The 22,768-nt window shown below is 43.0% G+C and overlaps 1 protein-coding gene across 2 annotated transcripts in view; it reads left to right on the top strand.

Moving 5' to 3' along the window:
• Window positions 1-15,958, top strand: part of WWP1 (WW domain containing E3 ubiquitin protein ligase 1) — a 157,707-nt gene extending 141,749 nt beyond the window's left edge. For both annotated transcript variants that reach the window (XM_067553523.1, XM_067553522.1), the window contains exons 22-24: window positions 11,633-11,729; window positions 11,915-11,987; window positions 14,092-15,958. In XM_067553523.1, coding sequence (XP_067409624.1) covers window positions 11,633-11,729; window positions 11,915-11,987; window positions 14,092-14,191 — 270 coding nt within the window. In that variant the 3' untranslated portion in view covers window positions 14,192-15,958. The remainder of the gene's footprint in view (window positions 1-11,632; window positions 11,730-11,914; window positions 11,988-14,091) is intronic.
• The last annotated feature ends 6,810 nt before the right edge of the window (window positions 15,959-22,768 follow it).

The following is a 22,768-nucleotide window of genomic DNA, read 5'->3' as shown; positions in this document are numbered from 1 at the left end:
GAGCAGAATGGGTGCTGGCTCAATGCCCCATGGTGCATTTCGTTTCCATACCCTCAGTCATTGCGTTGCTGGCAGCGAATAACGCCATTTTTCCAACGGCTCCCTGCAGTTTCCTGCGCACCCGCCATCTGTATCTGAAAAGATGGATCCCACACTACTTTCCACTGTTGCTTTCAGCGTTCTGAACACATTGCCACTGGTCACGCAGTATATCATGAGTTCCGAATCAGAATAAGATTCCGAGGAGCCTGACCTGCTGAGTGACATGCGGACATACAGCTCCGCATTATTTCTGTCATTCACGGAACATCTGTACACAGCAAACTGCTGCTTCTGGGCACATGAGACAGAAGTGAGTGGGGGGGATTGCATCGTTATGCAAGTTTGGGAGGACAAGCAGTGGCTACAGAACTTTCAAATGCACAAAGCCACATTCAAAGAACTCTGTGTGGAGCTGGCTTCTTCTCTGCCGTGCAAGGATACCAGAATGAGAGCTGCCCCCTTGGTAGAGAAGCATGTCATAATCACCCTGTGGAAACTGGCGACTCCAGACTGCTACCGGACAGTCGCTAATCAGTTTGGAGTCGGGAAGTCCACCGTTGGAGTTGTGTTACCACAAGTGTGCAGGGCCATTAATCACATTCTGCTGCAAAGGACTGTGACTCTGGGCAATATGTGTGAAATAGTGTAAGGATTCACAGCAATGGGATTCCCTAACTGTGGCAGGGCAATAGATTGGACACATTATCCCATTTTTGGCCCCAGACCATCTCACGACAGAGTGCATCAATAGAAAGGGGTACTTCTCTATGGTACTGCAAGCTCTTGTGGATCAGCATGGGCGTTTCACTGATATCAATGTGGGTTGGTCAGGAAAGGTGTATAATGCTCGTATCTTCAGGAACACTGGCCTGTAATAGAAGCTACAAGAAGGCACTTTTTTCCAGACCAAAAGATTCAACTCAGGGATGTTGAGATGCCCATAGTGATCCTGGACGACCCAGCCTACTCACTAATGCCATGGCTCATGAAGCCTTACACAGGCAACCTGGATAGCAGCAAGGAGCTCTTCAATAACAGGCTGAGCAGGTGCCGAATGACTGTTGAATGTGCATTTGGCAGGTTAAAGGCGTGCTGGAGACGCCTTTATGGCAGGCTGGACTTAAATGAGGACCATATTCCTGTGGTTATAGCCGCGTGCTGTGTGTTCCATAATTTATGTGAAGCTAAGGGCGAAAAGTTTTCCCTGGGGTGGATTGCAGAGGTGGATCACCTTGCATCTGCATATGAGCAGCCAGAGGTATTAGGGGGGCTCAACTGGGGGCCATACGAATAAGGAAGGCATTGAGGGCCCATTTTGACAATGAGAATCTATAAGGTGTGTTTTGAAACAGTGCTGTGACATTGCAGGACTTCTATAGAGCTGTAGATGCATGTCAGAGGTATGTGAAAATGTCATGTGCACACATATATAAAGAGTGCATATTGTTCTCAGAACTGACTTTTATTATTAAACACATAACCGTTTACAACACAAAAACCTGAAGGGGGGAAAAGTAGCAGGGGGTGGGGGCAGTGCCAGTTATGACAGTTACGTGTAAATCCAGCTGTCATTCTCATAGCTGTCTGAAGGGATGGAATGAAGGGGGTAGCGAGACACTCCGTGAGTTTGGAAGAAATGTGTTGGGGGAGTGCAAGGAAAGAAGTTCTGTTCCTGCTGAAAGGGGGGGGGGGGACGGGTGAACTTGCATTAACTGTGTCTGTAATGATACTATTGTCTTTAGCAGCTCTGTTTGCTCCTCCATGGATTTGTTCATGCGTTCATGCCCAGCTAAAATTCATTCTTGGTTCTCCTTCTGTTCCTGTCTCTTCATCTTTTGAGATTCTGACATTGATTGTCTCCAAGCTCTTTTCTCTTTTTTGGATGCCTCAGAGGACAGGAGGAGTTCATGGAACATCTCCTTGTTTCTTGGGGGTCGCCTCCTTATCAGCTGGAGGCGGTCAGCTGGAATAGGGGCCTTGGTTACGAAGGTCACATCTGTGTAAGAACAAGAAACAGTGAACAGAAGCATTATTGTAAGTGCCCTAACAGTATACATGAATCACTGTGAAACACACCTCATTCTCATTATCCCCCTGTGCAGAGTGTACAGCTCCTTGATCAGCTTGGGAATGGTGAGTTAGGGAGCGTGGGGGGGGGGACCATCGAAGTAGGTCAAGGTTCTGGTGGGTGGGTGCTTGTTTTGGGCATGAGTATAGATGCATAGGGAAAACAAATTTCGCCACTATTCTCCACAGGTGGGGGTTATAGAAGCTGATATCTCGCTTCTTAGAGTCAGCAAGGATGCTACGATGCATCTCATCCATGCCAGTTGCTTCAAATCAGGCTCCTATGCTGCACGACTGTGCGCTGCTTTGGTCCCCACTCGTGATTGCCAGTTAGCGCAGGAAAGTGTCCTACAATGGGGGAAGAAACACAGTTGCTCTGCCAAGGAATCTGTGGTAGAGAATCTGGGAGTACTTCCAAGAAAGTTTCCTAGAGGTCACACCCGAGGATACCCATGAAATCTCATCATGCATTAATGTGCTTCTCAGCCATACTGCCTAGGTGCACAAGGGGATCGGAAATCACATGTAAACACAGCTACTCCTGTGCATTTCTATCCCTTTAACTACCTGTATGTTTTAGCCAAGCTAATGACCCCCATGGTTCCTGTACACAAGCAGCATCAGCTTCCAAACACTTACTAGAGTTCCCCTCCCCTGCATTCAGGGTGCCTGAGCTCAAGGGCTGGCTGTAGCCTTCTGGGGTGGAGAACAGCTTCTGACTGCCAACCTCAGCAACCAACCCTGGGTCATCCTCCAGCTCCACTTCCTCGTCGATGATCTCTTTGTCAGGGTTGAGTCTGGTGGCCCCAGAGCCGCGTGGGTGTTTTGGGGGTGAATGTGGGGTTTCTGCTGCTGATGGCTTCCAGCTCTTTGTAGAAGCAGCATCTCATTGGCTCCTCACCAGAGTAATGATTTGCCTCCCTGGCCTTCTGGTAACTCTGCCACAGCTCCTTGATTTTAGCTCAGCACGGCATGTGTTCTGCTCATAGCATTTCTCCACCATGGCATGAGAAATCTGGCTGTAGATATCAAAGTTCCTTCAGTTAGAGCGGAGCTGGGACTGCACGGCTAACTCTTCCCAAATGCTGATCAGATCCAGCAGCTCCAGTGTGCTCCAAGTGGGAGAACTTTGCTGTGTGGAGCTGCCATAGTCAGTTGGGAAGATGAGATGCAAGCTCTCCACGCTGACCAAGCAGGAAGTGGAATAACAAAACTTCCCATGAATTTACAGGGGGAGGGGCGATTGGCAGAGCAGCAGAGTGCAAACAGATGTCCAGAAAGGTCAGGACTGGAATTGAGACACATTTCCGGAGGCCATTTACCACAACAAAAACATACAGCAGTGTCTACACTGACGCTTTTGCAACAGAAGTTGGGCGAAAAAAGCACTACGCCTTTTTTTGAGGTGGTTTTATTTTGTCGACAAAACAGGGCAATTTTGTCGACAAAAGGGTCATTGTAGTGTGTACACCAGGACTGTTTTGTAGACAAAAGCTGACTTTTGTCGACAAAACTCTCTAGTGTAACTAGGCCTTAACCAAAATAGCAAAAATATTCTGAGGGACATGCCCTGTGTGTGTAATGTCATATGCATGCTCCATTTCAGGTATGCGTGTGCCTTTGATCAGATACTTTTTGTAGCAGTGTCCATTTGGTCCACACATGCACCCTAGCTGTCTTTCTACCCTGAATCCCCTCATTTCTTCTCAACCACCTGGGGTTTGAGACAGTGTCTGAAAAGGACTGGGGCATAGGCAGTCTGGCCTAGTAGTGACACCAGGACAGAGGTCTACACATCAGGATGGTAGTCGGAGCAGGGGTCAGAGGAATTGTTGGAGCCAGGTTCAATGAACAAGAGTCAGGGTCAAAGTCAGGCTGGGGTCGGAGGCTAGATACCAGGAGATGAGGTGAGGTCTGGAGTTGCAGCAGGCCCAAAGTCTGTGCTGTTGTCCAGAAAACTTCCTGGGGCATCCTCCATGGTTAAATAGGGTGCTTGGCCCATCAGAGGACAGCAAAGTGCTTTCACTCTGGGTTTCTTAGGCAGTACTTCCTGTGGTGCCTACTCTTCACAGTGCTCCCTGGCTGTGGCTCCATATGGCCGCCTAATGGCACTGTAGGAACATCAGCTTTCCCAGGCTGTGCAGACCCAGGTTCTAGTCTGTGGATCCTTAAAATGTCTTGCGGTGGCTATTTCATAATTAGTTTTTTCCGTAGGGAATAGCGTCAAGTTTTTACTTCATTTAGGTATTAGTCCCCTTTTTAGTTTTTAGTTTTTACTAGTTCTAGTAATGTTTTTGAGGGGACGACTTTGAGAGACTCCCTGTTTCCCTCCCCAGCATCCCCCAGGAGCCTTTCCTTCTTTGAAAGATTTTATCCTTAAATTATGCCTAGATCCCCTATATTTGCATAATTGCAATGTAGATTTAATCCCTGGGATTCTGTCCCAGTTAGTGATGGTCAATCTCACTGTATCTACTACTTAGGGAACACCCATCTGCCATCAAAGTGTAAAATTTGTTCAACGTTTAAGAGCAGGTCCAGAAAAAACGGAGATTAATTTTAGGCTCCTAATTAGCACTCCAGTCAACCTGCCTTAGACCCAGGCCCTGATACGCCCCTCCCCTGTATATTAGTCTTCTGGTGAGCACAGTGTCCCATTGACTTCTGCAGCCAGCCATCCCACCCACTAGATATTTGTGTGAGAGAACCATGGATGATGGCACCAAGACTTGCAGAAAGAGAAGCTCCAGATCCACTTAAGGAGAAGTTGGTGCCAAGAAGCCTAGATTGCTACAGTGCTGTTTTGGAGAACTCCTGTCCTAGAAAGGATACCACTGAGACTCCAAGCTCTCCCAGTATCGAGGAACCCTCAACTAAGGCTTCAGAAATTTTGAAGTCTTGTGGTATCAGTATCACTCAATCCTGAAGCCAGTCTTGGTACCACCCAGTCACTGTCATGGTGCTAGGATTTGTAAGGACTCTGCATCAGAGGTCAGTACTGGCTGGGGGTCCTGCGTCACCCAAATTGATGTCACAAACTGATGAACCGGTGCTGTCGAAGCCAAGGTCATCATCAGTATCACCTCCTCTCACCACAGCACCTCAAGAGGTTTCTGTACAGATTCATCCGATGCTTCAGGAGTCTAAATTCTTCAGGGATTTTTATCTCAGATGACCCAGAGTTCCTTCCACTAATAGGTATGGAAAGTTTCTTGGTACTGGAGTCTTGTATGTCACTAGTAATGCACAATTCTCCAGTACCGCCTGGCTCCCCAGTACCCACTAATAGAGACAGGCAAGCTCACTCAACACCACTCCTGGGATGACATTTTCATCATCTGGACCTCGGGAAAGAGTCCCTCAAAGAATTCCGCCGGGATTTCAATAACTTCCACACCACTATCAACCTCAGCCCTGGACCAGTCCACACAAGAAATGCACTTCCTGGACTCTACAATACAAATAAATGATGATCACATTAATACCACCCTACACCAAAAACCAACTGACCGCAATACGTATCTTCATGCCTCCAGCTTCCACCCTAGACACATTACACAATCCGTTGTCTACAGCCAAGCCTTAAGATACAACCGGATTTGCTCTGATCCCTCAGACAGAGACAAACACCTACAGGATCTCTCTAAAACATTCTTAAAACTACAATACCCACCTGGAAAGGTGAAGAAACAAATTGACCAAGCCAGATGAATACCCAGAAGTCACCTACTACAGGACAGACCCAACAAAGAAAACAACAGAACACCACTGGCCAGTACCTACAGCCCCCATCTAAAATCTCTCCAACACATCATTAAGGATCTACAACCTATCCTAGCAGATGATCCATCTGTTGCTCAAGCTGTGGGAGGCACACCTACCTTGCTTACAGACAGGCCCCCAACCTGAAGCAAATACTCACCAGCAACCGTACACCCGACAAGAAGGCCAATCCAGGAACCTATCCCTGCAACAAACCCCGTTGCCAGCTCTGCCCACACATCGACTCTAGTGACAGCATCACTGGTCCTGACCACATCAATCACACCATAAGGGGCTCATTTACCTGCACATCCACTAATGTTATATATGCCATCATGTGCCAGCAATGCCCCTCTGCCATGTGCATTGGCCACACTGGACTGTCACTACGCAAAAGAATAAATGGACACATATCAGACACAAAAAATAGTAACGTCCACAAACCGGTCGGAGAACACTTCAGTCTCCCAGGACACTCTGTCACTGACTCGAAAGTTGCTATAGTCTTACAAAAAAACTTCAAAAACAGACTTCAAAGAGAAACTGCTGAGCTTGAAATCATCTGCAAACTTGACACAATCAAAACTGGGTCTGAATCCTGACTTGGAATGGTTATCTCATTACAAGAAGTAATTGCCTCTGATCACACATTCTCACCTCCTAATCAGTAGTTGTGAATAGGCCTCAAGTACTCTACTGAATGGACCTTGCTTTCATCCACCTCTCCCATTGTTGTTACTTCCCTTGGATATATATATATATGTGCCTTGTGATTTCTATTCCTCACATCTGACGAAGTGGGTTACAGCTCACGAAAGCTGATGCCTTCACAAATTAAATTTGTTAGTCTTTAAAGTGCTACAGAGCTCTTTTTTTTTTGCTGTATACAGACTAACACTGCTACCCCTCTGGAACTCCTGTCTGTGCCTCCTTTGTTGTACTATGAGGAAGATAATTTCTCAGACTCGCAGATTTTTGCTAGATGCTTGCTCAATTACCTGTCCAGAACTACCTCTCTTGATTCTTTTTCTGAGAGGGAAGCTCCAAGACACAAGTAGAATTCTGTCATTCCTCATTCCTCTTGGTGTGATCAAAGCTGGATGCTCCCTCCTTTTCCTTATGTCCCCCCCCCCCTCCCCACAGTGGCCATATTGGGACCCATGGGCCACTTATCGACAACTATTTTTACATCCAGAGTACCAGCTATATTCTTGGGGAGCACTAGAGGCAGAAATTCCTGCTGCAAGAGAAATCTTTTGAGGAACAGGAGAAAAGGGAGGATGAGGAAGATACACCACCAACTTAACATCTCCTCCTCACCTGATGAAGTGCTATTCCCCACCCCTTCCTCCAACCATCTGAATGATTTTCAGTAGTTCCAGGAGCTTACGAAGATGATTGCTGTCTCCCTCCAAATCCCCTTGGAGGAGGTTCGTGGCACCCATTATAAACTTTTGGATATTGTCCATACTGCCATCTTGTGTTGGGTAGCCTTACCTGTAAATGAGGCTTTCCTTGAACATGCTGAAGCAACTTGACAAACCATAACTCCAGCATATAAAAGGGCAGATAAGGAGTTACTTTCCTGTTAAGGTTTCTGAATTTCTGTTCATGTTTCTTAGTTGTTGATACTGTGTATGAGCGTAGTAGACAGTGCTATTCTAAAGCACCCCTGATGGTAAAGACCAAAAACACCCTATGGTCATAAGAGCTACTCTTTTGCATCATTGCAATGTAGAATCACTATCTGTCAAGCCCTGATCACAAAATACAATTACACCAACTACAGCAAATTTAACTCTTTTATTGACCATTTGCCTCAAGAACATTGAGAGCAATTTCAGGCAATCGTTGTGGAAAGGACATTGTTATAGGCTGCCCTAGATACGGCCCACATAGCAGCTTGCTCAGTTTCTGCAGCAATTGTCATGCATTGCCTATACTGGCTGCAGTCCTCATGAATGCTCGTGAAGGTCCAGAGCACTATTGAGGACCTTCCTTCGGTGGCTCAAGCTCTTCAGTGAGTCCCCCAGTAAATCCTTGTATTCTCTTAAAGATTTGAGGGTTACGCTCATCTCCTTCAATATCTACACATCTGTATGTAAAGGAAATTCAGCAGGCCAAAGACAGTGCAGATATCCCTTCCAGACCAAGTCCCTGAATATCACAGGCTTTCAGAACCACCTAAGTTGAGACCTAGATTCCAGAAGAGAGAACCATCCACCACCACACTGACCATTACTCAGTTTTCCTCATCAAATAGGTGTCAATTTTTATTTTTCGTAAAGGGTCAAGAACTGTGCTGTCTTCAGAACCTAAACTTGTATTATTTTACCCACTCCTTCCCACCATTTGGGCATCATCTTTCCAATTTCCAATCTTTGTGGGAGCAGATTACTTTAGACAGATGGATTTTGGAGGTCCTAAAATTTTGGAGGTCCTAACAACAAATGGAGTTTATAGAAACCACCTTGGATGTCTCATCATCCAACCTACTGCTACGTAGATTTGACTTAATCATAAATTTATGATTTAGTTGAGGTTGGTCCTGCTTTGAGCAGGGGATTGGACTAGATGACCTCCTGAGGTCCCATCCAACCCTAATTTTCTATGATTTTATAACACATGAATCTGATCTCACAGGTCCAAATGAGCCCACAAAAAGCCAGAACTTGTCTACAGCTCCTAAGTCACGTGGCAGCCTGCACCTTTGTCACACTTCATCCCAGTTTGCACCTACATTGCATCCAAGGATGGTTTAAAACTGTTTACACTCCCTAATGAACAGTCTGAACAAATTAGTGTTCAGATTCTAGAGTCGCTTAATTGGTGGAAAGACTTGAACAAGGTCTGTGCTTAATTTTCCCTTCATTCCACATCCCCTCATTGCCACTGTAGCGTCAGATGCATCTCTCTGATGGTCGGGAGTTTGTCTTTGGCTATGTGTACACTTACAGTGGCATGTAGAGTACAGACACCTGTGCTAGCTGAGCATGCAGTATAAGTATCAGTGTAGCTGGTGAGGCATTGCCTATACAGGTAAAGTACAGACACATCAGAACTTTGATATATATCCTATACAGCTCTCTAAATGCCCAAGCAGTGCCTGCAGTATTACACTGTTATTTTTAGCATTGTACTGTCCCACTGTCTCCCCTCTGCTGGAGCCTTTCTCTGCCACAGTGAAAAAATCTGGTCAGTGGAGAAAGGCCCTGGCAGGGAGGAAAGCCTCTGGCAATAGAGAGGAAGCAGGGAAAGTCTCCTTTCATTGCCTCGTGTAGCCACACACTGAAGTATTGGCGCAGCCTCCTCTTCAGTGTGCTCCATGTTGCTATGTGTACCGTACGCTCCACCGCAAGTATAGACAAGGCTTTGGAATGCATACCATACAAGGTAAATGGACTTCCCAAGAGTCCATTATCCAGATCAATCTCCTGGAACTCAGGGCAGTCTGAGGTGCCCACAACTGCTTCTTTTCTGTGGTCAAGAGTCAATCTGTCAAAATCATGACAGACAGAGCCAATATGTACTATATGTGAATCATCACCAAGGAGCAAGAGCCACCCTTTGTGAAAAAGCAGTATAACTATGGAATTGGTGCATAGTCCATCAGATTTTCACCTTGCCTTATGCTTATCAGGTCTTTAGAACACTGTAGCCAACAGTTTGAGCAGATACTTCTGCCAAGACCAGAAATAGGAAATCAGCAACCTGATTCTCAAGTATACATTCCTCACATTGGGTTTTCCAGAAATAGATTTGTTTGCAACCACCATCAACAGAAAGAATTGAAAGTTCTTCTGAGGAGGGTGTGTAGGCCATCAGTCCCTGAGAGGCTCTTTCCTCATGTCCTTTGCTCCTATCTTCTGATGCTGCTGAGCATCAGAGTCCTAAACAACATCCAGCAAGAGAGCGCCAAGGTCACCTAACAGCACCAGCTAGGCCAATGCAAATGTGGTTCCACTACCTGATTTGCCTGCCATCTTGTCCAGCACTGTAGCTGCCAACTAATCCTTACCTCTTAACTCACGATTCAGGATACATTCTTCACCTAAGCTTGGACAAATTGCAGCTCAAGCCCTGGTTTGTATATGGGTCTTTGCTGCAGAGGTCTCTTTTTGTGAGGTACACAACAGGTTTTGTTGAATAGCAGAAAAGCATCAACTACAAAAATGTACCCACAGAAATGGAAGAGATTCCACGATTGGTGTCTCATCAATTCTTCCCTTATGGATGTTTTAGATTATCCATTGGGTTTAAAGAATTCAGGTTTCTCTCTGAGTTCCATTGAAGTTCATTTAATCAGTTTAAATCAGCTATCACAGATTTCCATTCCCCTGCTTGAAGGGTTGTCAGTGTTTGCTCATACCGCCACTTCCAGATTCATCAAAAGGTTAGCTAACCTTTTTCCAAGTCAGAGAACCTACTTGTGTGGGACTTTAATTTTGTCCTCAGCTTTCTGATGAAGCCTCTCTTTGAGCCACTAGCTAAGTGTTCCCTTTTACACTTGTCTATAAAGACTGCATTTTTAGTGGTTATCACCTCTGCTAGTTGACTTGGTGAGCTGGGGATTTCAATGACCGATTCCCCCTTACAGCATTCTATAAAGAGAAGATCTCTCTGGCTAGTCTTCCTGGTATTTATCCAAGGTGATCTTGGACTTCCATATCAGTTTGGTCATTCAGCTGCCAGTTTTTCACTGTAAACCTCATTTGATTATGGAGGAAGTTGCCCTTCACAACAAAGACATTAAGAGGGTGTTGGCTTTTTATTTGGAAAGGACTAAACCCTTCAAGGCCTCTCATGCTGTTCTCTTTCACAGACAGAACTAAAGGGGCTCTCCAGGTGGGTTTCCAGTTATATCCATTCCTGATATAAGGCTGCTAAAGTTCAACCTCCTGCTAGGATAATAGTCCACTCTATCAGATCTCAGTCTGTTTTCATCACCCTGATGATGAATTTATCCATCATGGAAATATGCAAAGCTGCCTCATAGGCTTCGGTCCACACCTTCTCAAAATACTATGTCTTAGTACACACCTTGAGGGCAGACACTGCCTTTGTGGGACTGCAGTTCTGCAAACAGTTTCAGATCAGACTTTGAAGCAAGAGAGGTTACTTATCTTGTACAGTAACTGGAGTTCCTCAAGATGTTTGTCCCTGTGGTGTTCCATTACCCACTTTTCCTCCCCTCCATTTTGGGAGTCTTGTCTTGGTGGGACTTGGTGGTAGAAAAAGAACTATTGAGGGTGGTTACCCAACACTGCGCTATATACAGGGCATGGGGATAGCTAAGGCATATATGTGGACCAAACAGGCACTGCTACCAAAAATCTCCAGTCAGAGGCGCATAGGGCACATGTGCACCTGAAGTGGAGCACCCACAGGGACAAACATCTCTGACTCCGGTTACTGTACAGGATAAGTAAACTCTCCTTTGAGATTTTTATATTTTTTAAAATATAAGATATAAATTGATCTAATTTATTTGCCTGTCTGCTCTCAGGTGTTGCCAGCCTTCAGTGTGTAGTAGTGATGTGATATATTTGTGCATGCAACCCAAAATCAGTGTCTTCATGTTTGCCACCATGTCATTGTGAATGATCATGTAAAATTCACTGTATGTTATTCTCTTCAGGTTTTGGAATCACAGCTTTCCAAGTATCTTGTTCCTACATGTTTTGTATTCTTTTTCTCTAGCCATATAAGCATAGTATTATTCAATTTTGTTTTAAAGTAATTCTGAATTTCTGTTGCCTAGTTTGTAAAAGACACAGACAATGAGGTTCGAATGCGACTGCTGCAATTTGTCACTGGTACTTGCCGATTACCACTGGGAGGTTTTGCTGAGCTCATGGGTAAGCATAATGTTATTGAAGTATACTACTGCAATCTATAAGTATTATGTTATTCTGAATAGGTGACAATCTTTTGCTCATTCCTTAATCCTCTATTTCATCTAACATTACAATACATTAATAAGTACATTACACTACTACAGGTTTAAAAACAACATTTAAATTAATCTGATTTCTTGATTCAGGAAGTAATGGTCCTCAGAAATTCTGCATTGAAAAAGTTGGCAAGGAGACATGGTTACCAAGAAGTCATACTTGGTAAGTTTTAATATTGAAACAGTGAATAAATGTAAACTACTTTTGGAATTATTGTTCTTCATTAATATAGCTTAAGATCATCTGTCTTGCACCTGTGTAATTGATTCAATTCAATTGTAAGCTAATTTGGGTTACTTGCTTCAACCTACAATTTCTGTCCTTGACTCCCATCTGTTGCTTGATTTAGAATAACTAGTGACTTTCCCACTACTGAAAATATCTCTTGTTTTTATACTTCAGTTTTGTATTATATCTGTATTTATATTGTTTTATTTTCGATTGTGTCAGATACTTTAGAGCTGTAAGGTAAAACCCCTTATTTTACATCTCCCAACCAAGTTTTTTTCTTCAAAGAGAAATAAGTCATTTTCTGCTACAGAGCTAAGTTGGTATTGGAGTCAGTTATCATGTGATACTTCATCATAGTGTAACTTTCTGAAAATGTGTGTGCAAAATGTCACCAAGACCCTTATAAAGTGATTGGAACCCTCACAAACATTCAGAACTTTGAATAGCATCCTAGAATCTGGATGCCTATCCAAATGGTTTTCTTCAGTCCCCATTGCCTTACCCCATGCACACCCAGGCTCTCTTTACCTGTTATACTTCTGGGGTGGAGAGAATGATTGTGGGCAGCCAGTAGGACCGTTTTTCTGCCATCTTGGTGGGAGCATATTCACCTTTTTCTGTTTGTTGTGAGGCTTCTCCATCCTATTATTTTTTCTCTACATGGTGTTATTTCTTTGAATGGGGCTGTGCTGAAGCTGAAGATGTTCCCTCCCTGCTTGTGGTAGCTAACAGGGTCCTTGAAGTATAGCAGAAGAAGCAGTTTTAGTATGGCCAGCAATAGTCTCTAATGGTCAGAGGTCAGAATTTCAGGAACAGAAATGTTTCCAGGTGCAGCAACATGGAATAGAGGGGGGAAAATGGGGTTTTTCTCATTCATGCCAGAATTATTAATAGGTATGTCAGATGAAGAAGACATCAGCTTTTTATCAGAGATGTTTTAGATGGATCTATTAGCTCCGCTTTACAGTCTTCCCTCTTTCCTCTCCAAAGACTCAAGGAAGGCTGGAAGAATAAGGCCATGTCTACACTTTGGGGACAACAGTGGTATAATCAACATAATCCCATAGTGTAGACACAACCTGCAGGGTTTTTTTAGTTGCTGTAGGAACACCCCTCCCCATCCCCCGATCAACGGTAGCAAGGCCAACAGAAGCATTCTCCTATTGATCTCACTGCATCTACACCAGGAGCTAGGTAGGAATAGTTATGGCACTCGGGATTTTAAGTGCAGACTAGGCCTTAGACTCATCCATTTTACTTTTCAGACTTGATTATCTTAGAAACGTTTCCGTATCCATTTTTGAGTGAACCCTCTCACCAAAAAATGTGAGAATCCTTCATATAGACTGCACAACAGTTATATGCATTTCTACTGTACAGTAGATGAAATATAAACTAAGACATATTTAATCAGATATATGAAATAGGACTTATTTCATCAGATTATATTTTCTTCATTGAAAGAACATTAGGGTGACATGAGGATTAGCTAACAGTCTAACTTCAGACACTGCAAAAAGACGGAACAATAGTTTCCAGATGATTTTAATTCTATAATAAAGCTATATGTATAGTTTAGCTTTCAAAGAACCCCCCTGTGATTAAGTAAGTCACCCCTTTTCAGGAAAAATGGTTCTCGTGAGTGAATACTGTGCTCTAAATATACTCAAAGAAATGCTCATTAACCAAACTGGAGTTGCATGCACTTGAACCACATACACTCTATTAAGGTCAAGATAATTTTGGGGGAAATATAATAATTGCATATAGAGAGGCTTTTCATAAAGTATCTGAAAGCACTTAAAAATCCCTAATAAAGCGGTGTGTGTAAGTGGCTTCAGTGAGATCCAAACTACTGATTCCCATTACTGCGTTCTGACTCCTAGACCAGAGTATGTAAAATTGTTGTGTAACCGTTTAGTTTTGTAATATTCTCAAAAAGCAAAATTGTAATTACACAAAATGTTCTATATGGGATTTAGACAAATTTATAAGACTTTTCTTTTTCCTCTTTCTCCTCTTCTGTTTCATTCAGTTTTAATCGTTTGGATCTGCCTCCATATAAGAGCTATGAACAGCTAAAAGAGAAGCTGCTCTTTGCAATTGAAGAAACAGAAGGATTTGGTCAAGAGTAGAAGTGGCTTCTTGTCAAAGAGGAGATCTTGCATTATCAAAAGGCCCGGCCTACTAAAATTGCACACTTAGTTGTATATAAGCTGTTTGTTCTGTACAGTGATGTTTCTGGAACTCTAAAAGTATAAATGCTCTCCGTTCTTCCACAGAGATATGCAAAACAGTTCAGCCTTTTCTAGTTTATTTATTGCCCCTTCAAAAGACTGACCAGGAAAAAACAAACAAACCATAAATTTTGAAAGCAGACAAGAGACTTGATTTAAAAATATATTAAATATATATATATATATATATATATATATATATATATATACACACACACACACACTATACACACACACACACACTCTCTCTCACTCTAATGAGCTCTAGTTTTATAGAGCTTTAAGTGTATGAAACATTTCAGCCACTCTAAAGGACCTGGGGATTTGCTTTATCTTGGCTTTATTATACAGAAAAATGTGCAAACTGCTCTGTGTTCTCACTTTATGCAACATCTCCAAGATTGTTTTATTGCATGGCTGTTCCAAAAGGTGTTAAAGGCCTAGGCCAAACGTATCCTAAGTATGTAGAAAAATGCTGCTGGCTTTTTGAGATGACAGAATGCTAAATTCTGTCCGTTCAGGTTTATTTATTAAATACGTACAATAGTTGATATTCTCACTACTACATTGATGTAGCCAAGGTCATGCATAAAGCCTTGATTACTTGCACAAGAGTCATGTACAGTAAGATTAATGTGATTAATGTTAAAAGCAATTGGTGCCACTATTCTGACTTACAGTAGAAACTGAACAGAATATTTTAATTCATGAGCAGCATTGAAATTTGTTTACATAATACCTTGGGTTATTACCAAGAGGATGTTGAGTAATCTTTAAAGAAAAAAAAGAGAAACTAGCATATTCTTTCTTGGTCTGTTGTCTTACAGGTTTGTTTTGTTTTTGTTTCTTTTAAATCTGTGTATTAAAATTTCATAAGGTAAACTAATGTAATATGAGGTTTAAGAATACATGAAAGGTAATGTGAATGTCTGCTGCTTTTATGTTCATGTTCAGTTTTAGTTATGGATTTAGAGAACTCAAATTGAATGACAGTTACATAAGCTTTGCACAATTCAACTAATAATTTTCTATTAGTATTAAATATTTTCATCCCTTTTAAGTTCATGTAAAAATTCAGATATACCTGAATTAAATAATTATACCTAGATCTTGTCATTCTTTTTCATAGGCAAAGTTTTTTGTCCTAAGTGCACAATAATATAAAATTATTTTTATTTTTTTCCAGTATTGAGGGCATTTGCTGAACTGCAAAGATGTAACAAATTATAAAATCTTACTGGTGTGAATTATATTAAATGCTACTTTTAGCAAACAGTGCTTCCTTATTATAGAGTAAGAACACTAAAAATTACCATTTGTATCATGCTTTCAATATTCACTGTAAATTCCATTAAATTTAACTTATACAAAATTTTGTACACACATAAAACTGGTTTCTTAGAATGTGATTAAAACATTTCTGTAACATATCTATCATATTGCACTGTTAAAAGCATAAATGCAGAAAAATATTGCTATATCTGTTCTTGTATCTTATCAATATAGCAATTCTACCAAAATTTTATTTTTCAAAAATGGATTGTGTTATGATTTGTTATTCAAAATGCATAATTTACTGGCGAGCTGTTTAACCTTTAAATGGCTTTGATAAAAGCTGTGATTTGATTGGCTCAATATACTTCTGTCATATATTAGCTACATGCATCAGGGCTTTTCATCACTTAAGTTACTCTGTCGTTCTACACAAAGTAACTTGAGCTGTTTTCACAAATCATACATTAATAAATTAAAGGTTTGAGTTCACCTAAATTTTAAATGACTTACGTCAATTAAATTGGAGAGAGAGAAAAATTATTTTAGATGCTGGAGAACTAAGTATGTGTGGTTTGCCTAAACGACATCTAAGAGGGCTAAGAATAGTAAAGTTGAACCTTATTGATTTGCACTAATGAATGACTATGTGACACACTGCAGATTCAGAATCTTATGAATCTGTAAGTGAAGAACTTAAAAAGCAAGGACAGCACATCACAAAATGTACTTTGTTCATTATTTTGACAATTTTAGTAGTCTCCCCAACCCCACAATAATCTTCGCTGAAGAAACTGATAAATAATGAAGGGACAAGGAAACAACCCTCAGCCAAGATTACACATAATAGGGAAGATAAGACATCAAGACCCCTTCCTGCATCTTAACTTGCTCCATGATAAATGATAGTCACAGTAAACAAAGTAACAAAGGAGTAAGTAAAACAAATATGGACCATTTCCAAGAACAATGGCAATTTAAAAAATATCCTTCATAATAGGAAAATATTTACCTTTGGGCAGTATAGTAGCAGGAACTCCGATAGCACTGATGCAATGCTATCTGCAGGTGGCTTGTAATCTAAAAGCTAAGAACTACATCACAAGCACCATTCATCTTCCTTATAGATCTCAACTGTACTGCACTATGCAGTACATACCATATTGTATTGGGTAGGAGGAGGGAGATGATATTCTCCTCCTCTCCTCTTCCATTCCCTTCTACTTTTTCCCAAAGAAAAGAGAAAGAGAGGCCTGTGAAGGAAGAAGAGCTGCCAGGAGATCTCAAGCAGAGGAGAAAGGAAACAGAATGAAACAATACCACTTTTCCAGGAGCTGGTCCTTAACTGCTGGTCTCTCTCTGATCCCTTTTCTCTCTCCCTGTGAAAATGTTACAACTTTGCTCAAAGCTTCCCTTACCTACCTGCCTACCTGCAACCTCCTATTGGCTCCTGGGTAGCTCTTCTCCTCTCACAGGCCTCTTTGTTCCTCGGTGATTTGAGGAAAAGGATAGTGGAGCAGGAAGGAAGTCTCTGGGTAGCAAGACCATGAGCAGCTGGGAAAGCCCAACCAGCAGCAATGCGGGGGGGAACCTCATGTGTGGAGGGGTTTTGTATGTATGTGTCCAGGGAGAGGGAGTGCATGGATTGTATAGGAATGCTTCATTAATTGAATTGGGGTCATCACCCCTGAGACCTCCAACATCCTGGCCAAGGACTCTCCCACACGCCTCAAATGACCAACATATGGAACACTTGTTTTGGTGTTTCACTTGACAATTTTTTGAATATAAAACCTGTTTGTAATTAGATTGTAATGAGAAAATATCCTTTAACCAGTTTTGCAACCTATAACAGTGGATAGAGATGTACCTAGTGTATAGTGCGCTGGACTGGGACTCAGGAGATCAGGTTCTGTTCCTGGCTCTGCCACTGGCCTGCTGGGTGACCTGCAATAAGTCTGAGTCCTTTCTGTGCCTCAGTGTCCCCATCTGTAATTGGGATAATCATACTACTACTTTCTCGAGTGTCCTTTGCATATTCCACTTTTGGGATGCACCAACTAGGTGCAGCAAGATGAACCTTCTAGCAGAAGTTAGGAGCATCTCACCTCCCCTTACCCTCTCGTGCCCCACATGCTAGAGTGCGCTTGGGGGCATGGCTATAGGAGGGACATTGTTGCCTCTGCTGCCTCAGTTCCTTCCAACCACTGCAGTTTTAGGATGTGAACTACCTTTGGTCCATTAGAACCATAATAGCAAAATGCCTTAGATTAGTTGTATTAAAAAAATGAATTATGATTTGTTATAGTTAGTAGTTTGGTTAAGCTAGTTAGTATAAGTTTAGTATAGCTTGTAATTGGTAGTTGATAAAAATTATTTACCATAATGGCAGAAGCCACTGCGAAGAAGCACAGTTTTAAAAACTGTACGTCATATCCAGCAGTCTTGCCATCTTTGGATATGTACAGCCAGTGCCTAAAATACTTGGACAAAAATTACTCACCCTCATGCAGTCAGATAGACAGTACATTCACTCCTTGTGCCAGAAAGGAGATACAAAATAGGCTGCAGTCTCTTCTATTACAAGAGACCTTATCTGATAGCTCTAAGGGATCTGGCTTATAGGAGATCAGAATCAGCTCGCTACAGGCTCTAGTTCCAAATCAACTGTAATCCTTGTGTCCAGATTCTTGCATCTGACTTTAGCCACAGTACAGTCCTTATCAGCTCTGGAACCAGGCATGCATCCTAAGGATCTACAGAACATCAGGAATACCTACCTCAGCTCCAAAGAAGATGAAATTAAAGCATATCTCCAGAGGTTCTTTAGATCACTTACAAATCATAGATCTGAAGTTTCAAAACTGAGAACCTCAAGATGGATCCAAGAGTATGGATCTGAAGCCTTCCAGATCCATTAGTGCAAAGCCAACAACATACAATAGGAGTTACAGCTCAAGTTTTTCCGGATCCTTATCCCTCTTCGGATCTGATCGGCTTCTGTTTTCCACTGGACAAAAGACTGAGGCAAGAAGTGCAGAGAGAGAGGTCTCTGGAGTTACCACTACTACCTCAAACCTTCTCTACCGTGAGTTTGGCATCCCTACATTACAGATCTTACTGATAGCTTTGATATCAGATATGAAATTAGGCTGAACCATATCCAGTGATTATGCTGAAGAGAATCTTGTCCCAAACAAAGTTTTCATGCACACATTTTAATACTATGTTAATATTAATGTATCCTTCAGGTGATATGATAGCAGATTGGGGAAGTTAACAGGACTGGCTTATGCCTCCTGAGATATCCTGGCTGTACTGGCCAACTCCTCTCTACCCTTATCAGACTAGAAAGTGGAACTCTCCAATCCCAATGCACGCTCCATTGCATTTTATGGATCCAAGAGGTTCAGACATTCTGGACACAGATATGAGTTTCAGAATGCTCCCCCGCACACTTAGAACAGCAGGTATTCTCATAAGATTACCAGGAGGGACCTCCACAGGATGACTTTCAACATGTCAACATAGCACTGTCTCCCCCTGACGATGCAATTCAGTTTCATGAATTGGTTGATAGGATGGCATCAACTTTAAAATTGCCTTTGGAGGAAACCTCACATCCAGTTTTTGATATTCTAGGACCTTCTGTCAAGGCTAAAGTCTCCTTCCCTGTATAATAAGGGATTTGGCAACTGTAGTACAAACCATCTTCATGTCAATCAATCTCTAAAAAGGTGGACAAAGTTTATCAAATTCTACAGGAGGGGTTTTCTTCTTTTCATGTGTACCATCAGCCCAACTATTTGATTATAGCAGCAACACTGCAAAAGTCACTATCAGGTTTTCAACCTTTGACTCGCATGGATAGAGCGGGACATTTTTTTCTTCTGCATCCTTAAACATGTGCATAGCTAGCTACCAAGCATTTATGGATAGATATCAGTTTAGGTTATGGGAGAAGATGTCTATCTTTACTAAACAGTTACTCGTTTTCACTGTTGTTGTGGTATCAGCCCTCATTTAAGGAGGGTCATAACATGACCAGCCATTATTTAGGGCATTATTTGATGTCTCTGACACAGCCTCAAGATCAGTGGCATCTGCAATAGCTCATAAGAATGGCCATAGTGGGTCAGACCAATTGTCCATCTAGCCCAGTATCCCTACTTCCTATAGTGGCCAATGCCAGATACTTAATAGGGAATGAACAGAACAGGGCAATTATTAAGTGACCCCTCCCCTGTCATCCCGTCCCAGCTTCCGGCAGTCAAGAGGTTTAGGGACATTCAGATCATGGGCTTGCGTACCTGATTACCTTGACTAATAGCCATTAATTGACCTATTCTCCATGAATTTATCTAAATCTTTTTTGAACCCAGTTATATTTTTGGCCTTCACAATATCCTCTGGCAGTGAGTTCCACAGGTCGACTGTGTATTGTGTGAAGAAGTTTGTTCGCCCCTGTTTGTTTTAAAACTGCTACCTATTAATGTCAGTGGATAATTGCTGGCTTTTGTCTTCTGTGAAGGAGTAAATAACACGTTTTCTCCACACCATTCATGATTTTATAGACTTCTATCATATACCCCTCACACCTTAGTCATCTCTTTTCTAAACTGCACAGATCCTGTCTTTTTAATCTCTCTTGATATGGATGCTTTTCCATACTCCTAATGACTTTTCATGCCCTTCTCTGTACCTTTTCCATTTCTAATATATCTTTTGTGAGTGAAGTGACCAGAACTGCACACAGTATTCAAGGTGGGGGGCATACTATGGATTTATAAACTGGCATGATATTTTCTGTTGTATTACCTATCCCTTTCCCAGTGGTTCCTAACTTCTGTTAGCTGTTTTGACTGCTGCTGCATATTGAGCAGATGGTTTTTCTGAGAACCATCCAAGACTCCAAGATCTTTCTTGAGTGGTAACAACTAATTTAGACACCATCATTTTATATGTATAGTTGAGATTGTGTTTTCCACAAAGTGCCAAGGAAGGCAGATACCTGCAGGTGATAGAACTGCATGTGCTCTGGGCACAGTATTGGGGCCTAGATCTTAAGGGTAAGAATCAGCCCGGCCACAGACGGGAGGTGCAGCAAGCACCCTGGCATAACCATAGCAACCCCCAGCAGCTTCGGCCACAGGTCCAGGGAGAACAGGAACGCCAGCCCCTCGGGAGAACTGTGAGGTGGCTCCCTCATACCAGCTACCAGTGGATGTTGGTGGCTGACTCTGCTGCAGGAAGATCAGTCTGTTCCCTCCTGCCCGAAGAAAGGAGAGCACCCGACATCTGTGGAGACTCCTTGTACAGCCTCTTGTGTTGAAAGCAGTGAAGGGGTAGGTATGAGGGGCGAGGGGATGATCCTCACAGCTGAAGGATCCAGCTGTATGGCTGGGTATGAAGAGAGCAGAGGTGTCCCCAGCACCCCAGAGGGATTGTTGGTTGCCATGGGAGAAGGAGAGTAGGGAACGGGGGTGTTAGGGTCACCAGTGATGGTGGAGTTGGCACCTGCTGGGGTCTCAGGGATGCCTGGCATCCCTTCCCCTTGCCAGGCCAAAGGACAGGCCCCCTAATGTATCCCAAAGCCTGCAGAGGTGGCACCAGCCCTCCCCCAGTGAACAGTGGACACAGTAGAGGGATCTCTAGTAGGGCACCATAAAGGATCCCTCCAAGCTCCCTCCTTCCACCTGCCATGCACCTCCCCTGGCAGCTGGCTGATGATGTGATGGAGTGCAGGGTCCTTACTGCCCAGTGAGAGGGGCTGATGATGGAGACCAGTTTCCCCAAGGTGAAGAGGGGAAAGAGCAGGGCAGCCCTGGGGAGGAAGACAGTAAGGATTACCCATGCATCCAGGTCCTCCTCGGGTACATATAACCTTTTCCCCTCCTCCATGTTTTTCTCTACCACCTGCTCCCAATGCCAGGAAGATGACTTTCTGGCACATCTTGGAGGTGGAGGGGCCCACCACCTGTGCCAACACCTGTAAAAAGGTGCGGGGGGGTGGTGTTGAGGCAGCCACTTGAAGGCAATGGATGCCATGTCTTCTGATCAGGGAGGGCAATGCTAGGAACCACTGTAGATGGTAAAAGAGGTGGCAACACTGGAAATAGCAGCAGTGAAGGCCACAGCCAATGACAATGGGGCAGCAGGTGAGGCCATAGCCACTGAAGCATGTGCCCTGGGGGCTGATGAGCAATTGCCTCCAGAGCTAGTGGAAGGGATAGCAGGTGATGGGGGAATAGTCACTGAGGGCATGTGACAGGAACAGCCATTGGCGTGGGGAATTGAAATGACAAAGGGTGCAGGTAGGGAAATCAGGCTAACAGCTCCTCCCTCCCCAGGCTATGGGAGGAGGGAGGGCAAGTGCAAACAAGATGTGGTGGTGACTAAATGATGGCGGGGAACTCAGCTCTTCTGGCTGCACTGAGGGACGGACACAAGTATGAGAGGGGTGCAGGGAATAGGGGATGAAACAAAATGGGTGTGCGGGAATCATAAGCAGGAGTGCATGGGGGGGGGGGGGGAACAAAAAAGCAGTAGAGGGAGGGGAGGGGCAGGGCAGGCTAGGCTTCGAGCTGGACCGTAGCCAACTGCATCCAGCCTGGTCCCAGCTTGCAGCTGAGACCCTGCTGCCAGCTGCTTTCTTGTGAATTTCATTACTTCCCCTCTGGTCCAGGTGGTTTTATTTTGTTGAAAAAACAGGGCAGTTTTGTCAGCTGGGAGGTGATTATAGAGTGTACACCAGCACCCTTTTGTCAACAAAACTCTCTAGTGTAGACCAGGTCTTAGGCTCTGATCCTACCTCATTTTCAGTGGCATTCACTATGTTACATGTCCCATCACCACTAAACTTTTTAGTGAAAATGGAAACAGAAGTCACTGAACACGTCTCCCATTGCCACATTTTCTGTTATTCAGAGAGAAATAACCTATGTAAAATATTGTCTATTTAGACACTTGTGAAAAAAAAATGATGTAAGCAAGACAACAAAATGATAATGAATTGGCATTAGTATATTGTGTTGAAGCAAGCCACAGGCCTTATAAAACGCTCTGCAGGCCTTAAGAGTGGACACTCCTGTGTGGCTTGAAGGTTGGGTAGAAATAAAAGCCTAATGGGGATACCTTAACTAGTCATCTTGTTAAATATTTCATTGGTGACTGTTTTAATGAAAAAAATCAGGCTGAGATGCT

The sequence above is a fragment of the Emydura macquarii genome, unplaced genomic scaffold (assembly GCF_026122565.2).
Source record: "Emydura macquarii macquarii isolate MOO-44397 ecotype Brisbane River unplaced genomic scaffold, CSIRO-AGI_Emac_v2 contig_1477, whole genome shotgun sequence".
NCBI lineage: Eukaryota > Metazoa > Chordata > Testudines > Chelidae > Emydura > Emydura macquarii.
This window is presented reverse-complemented; position numbering and strand designations above follow the sequence as displayed.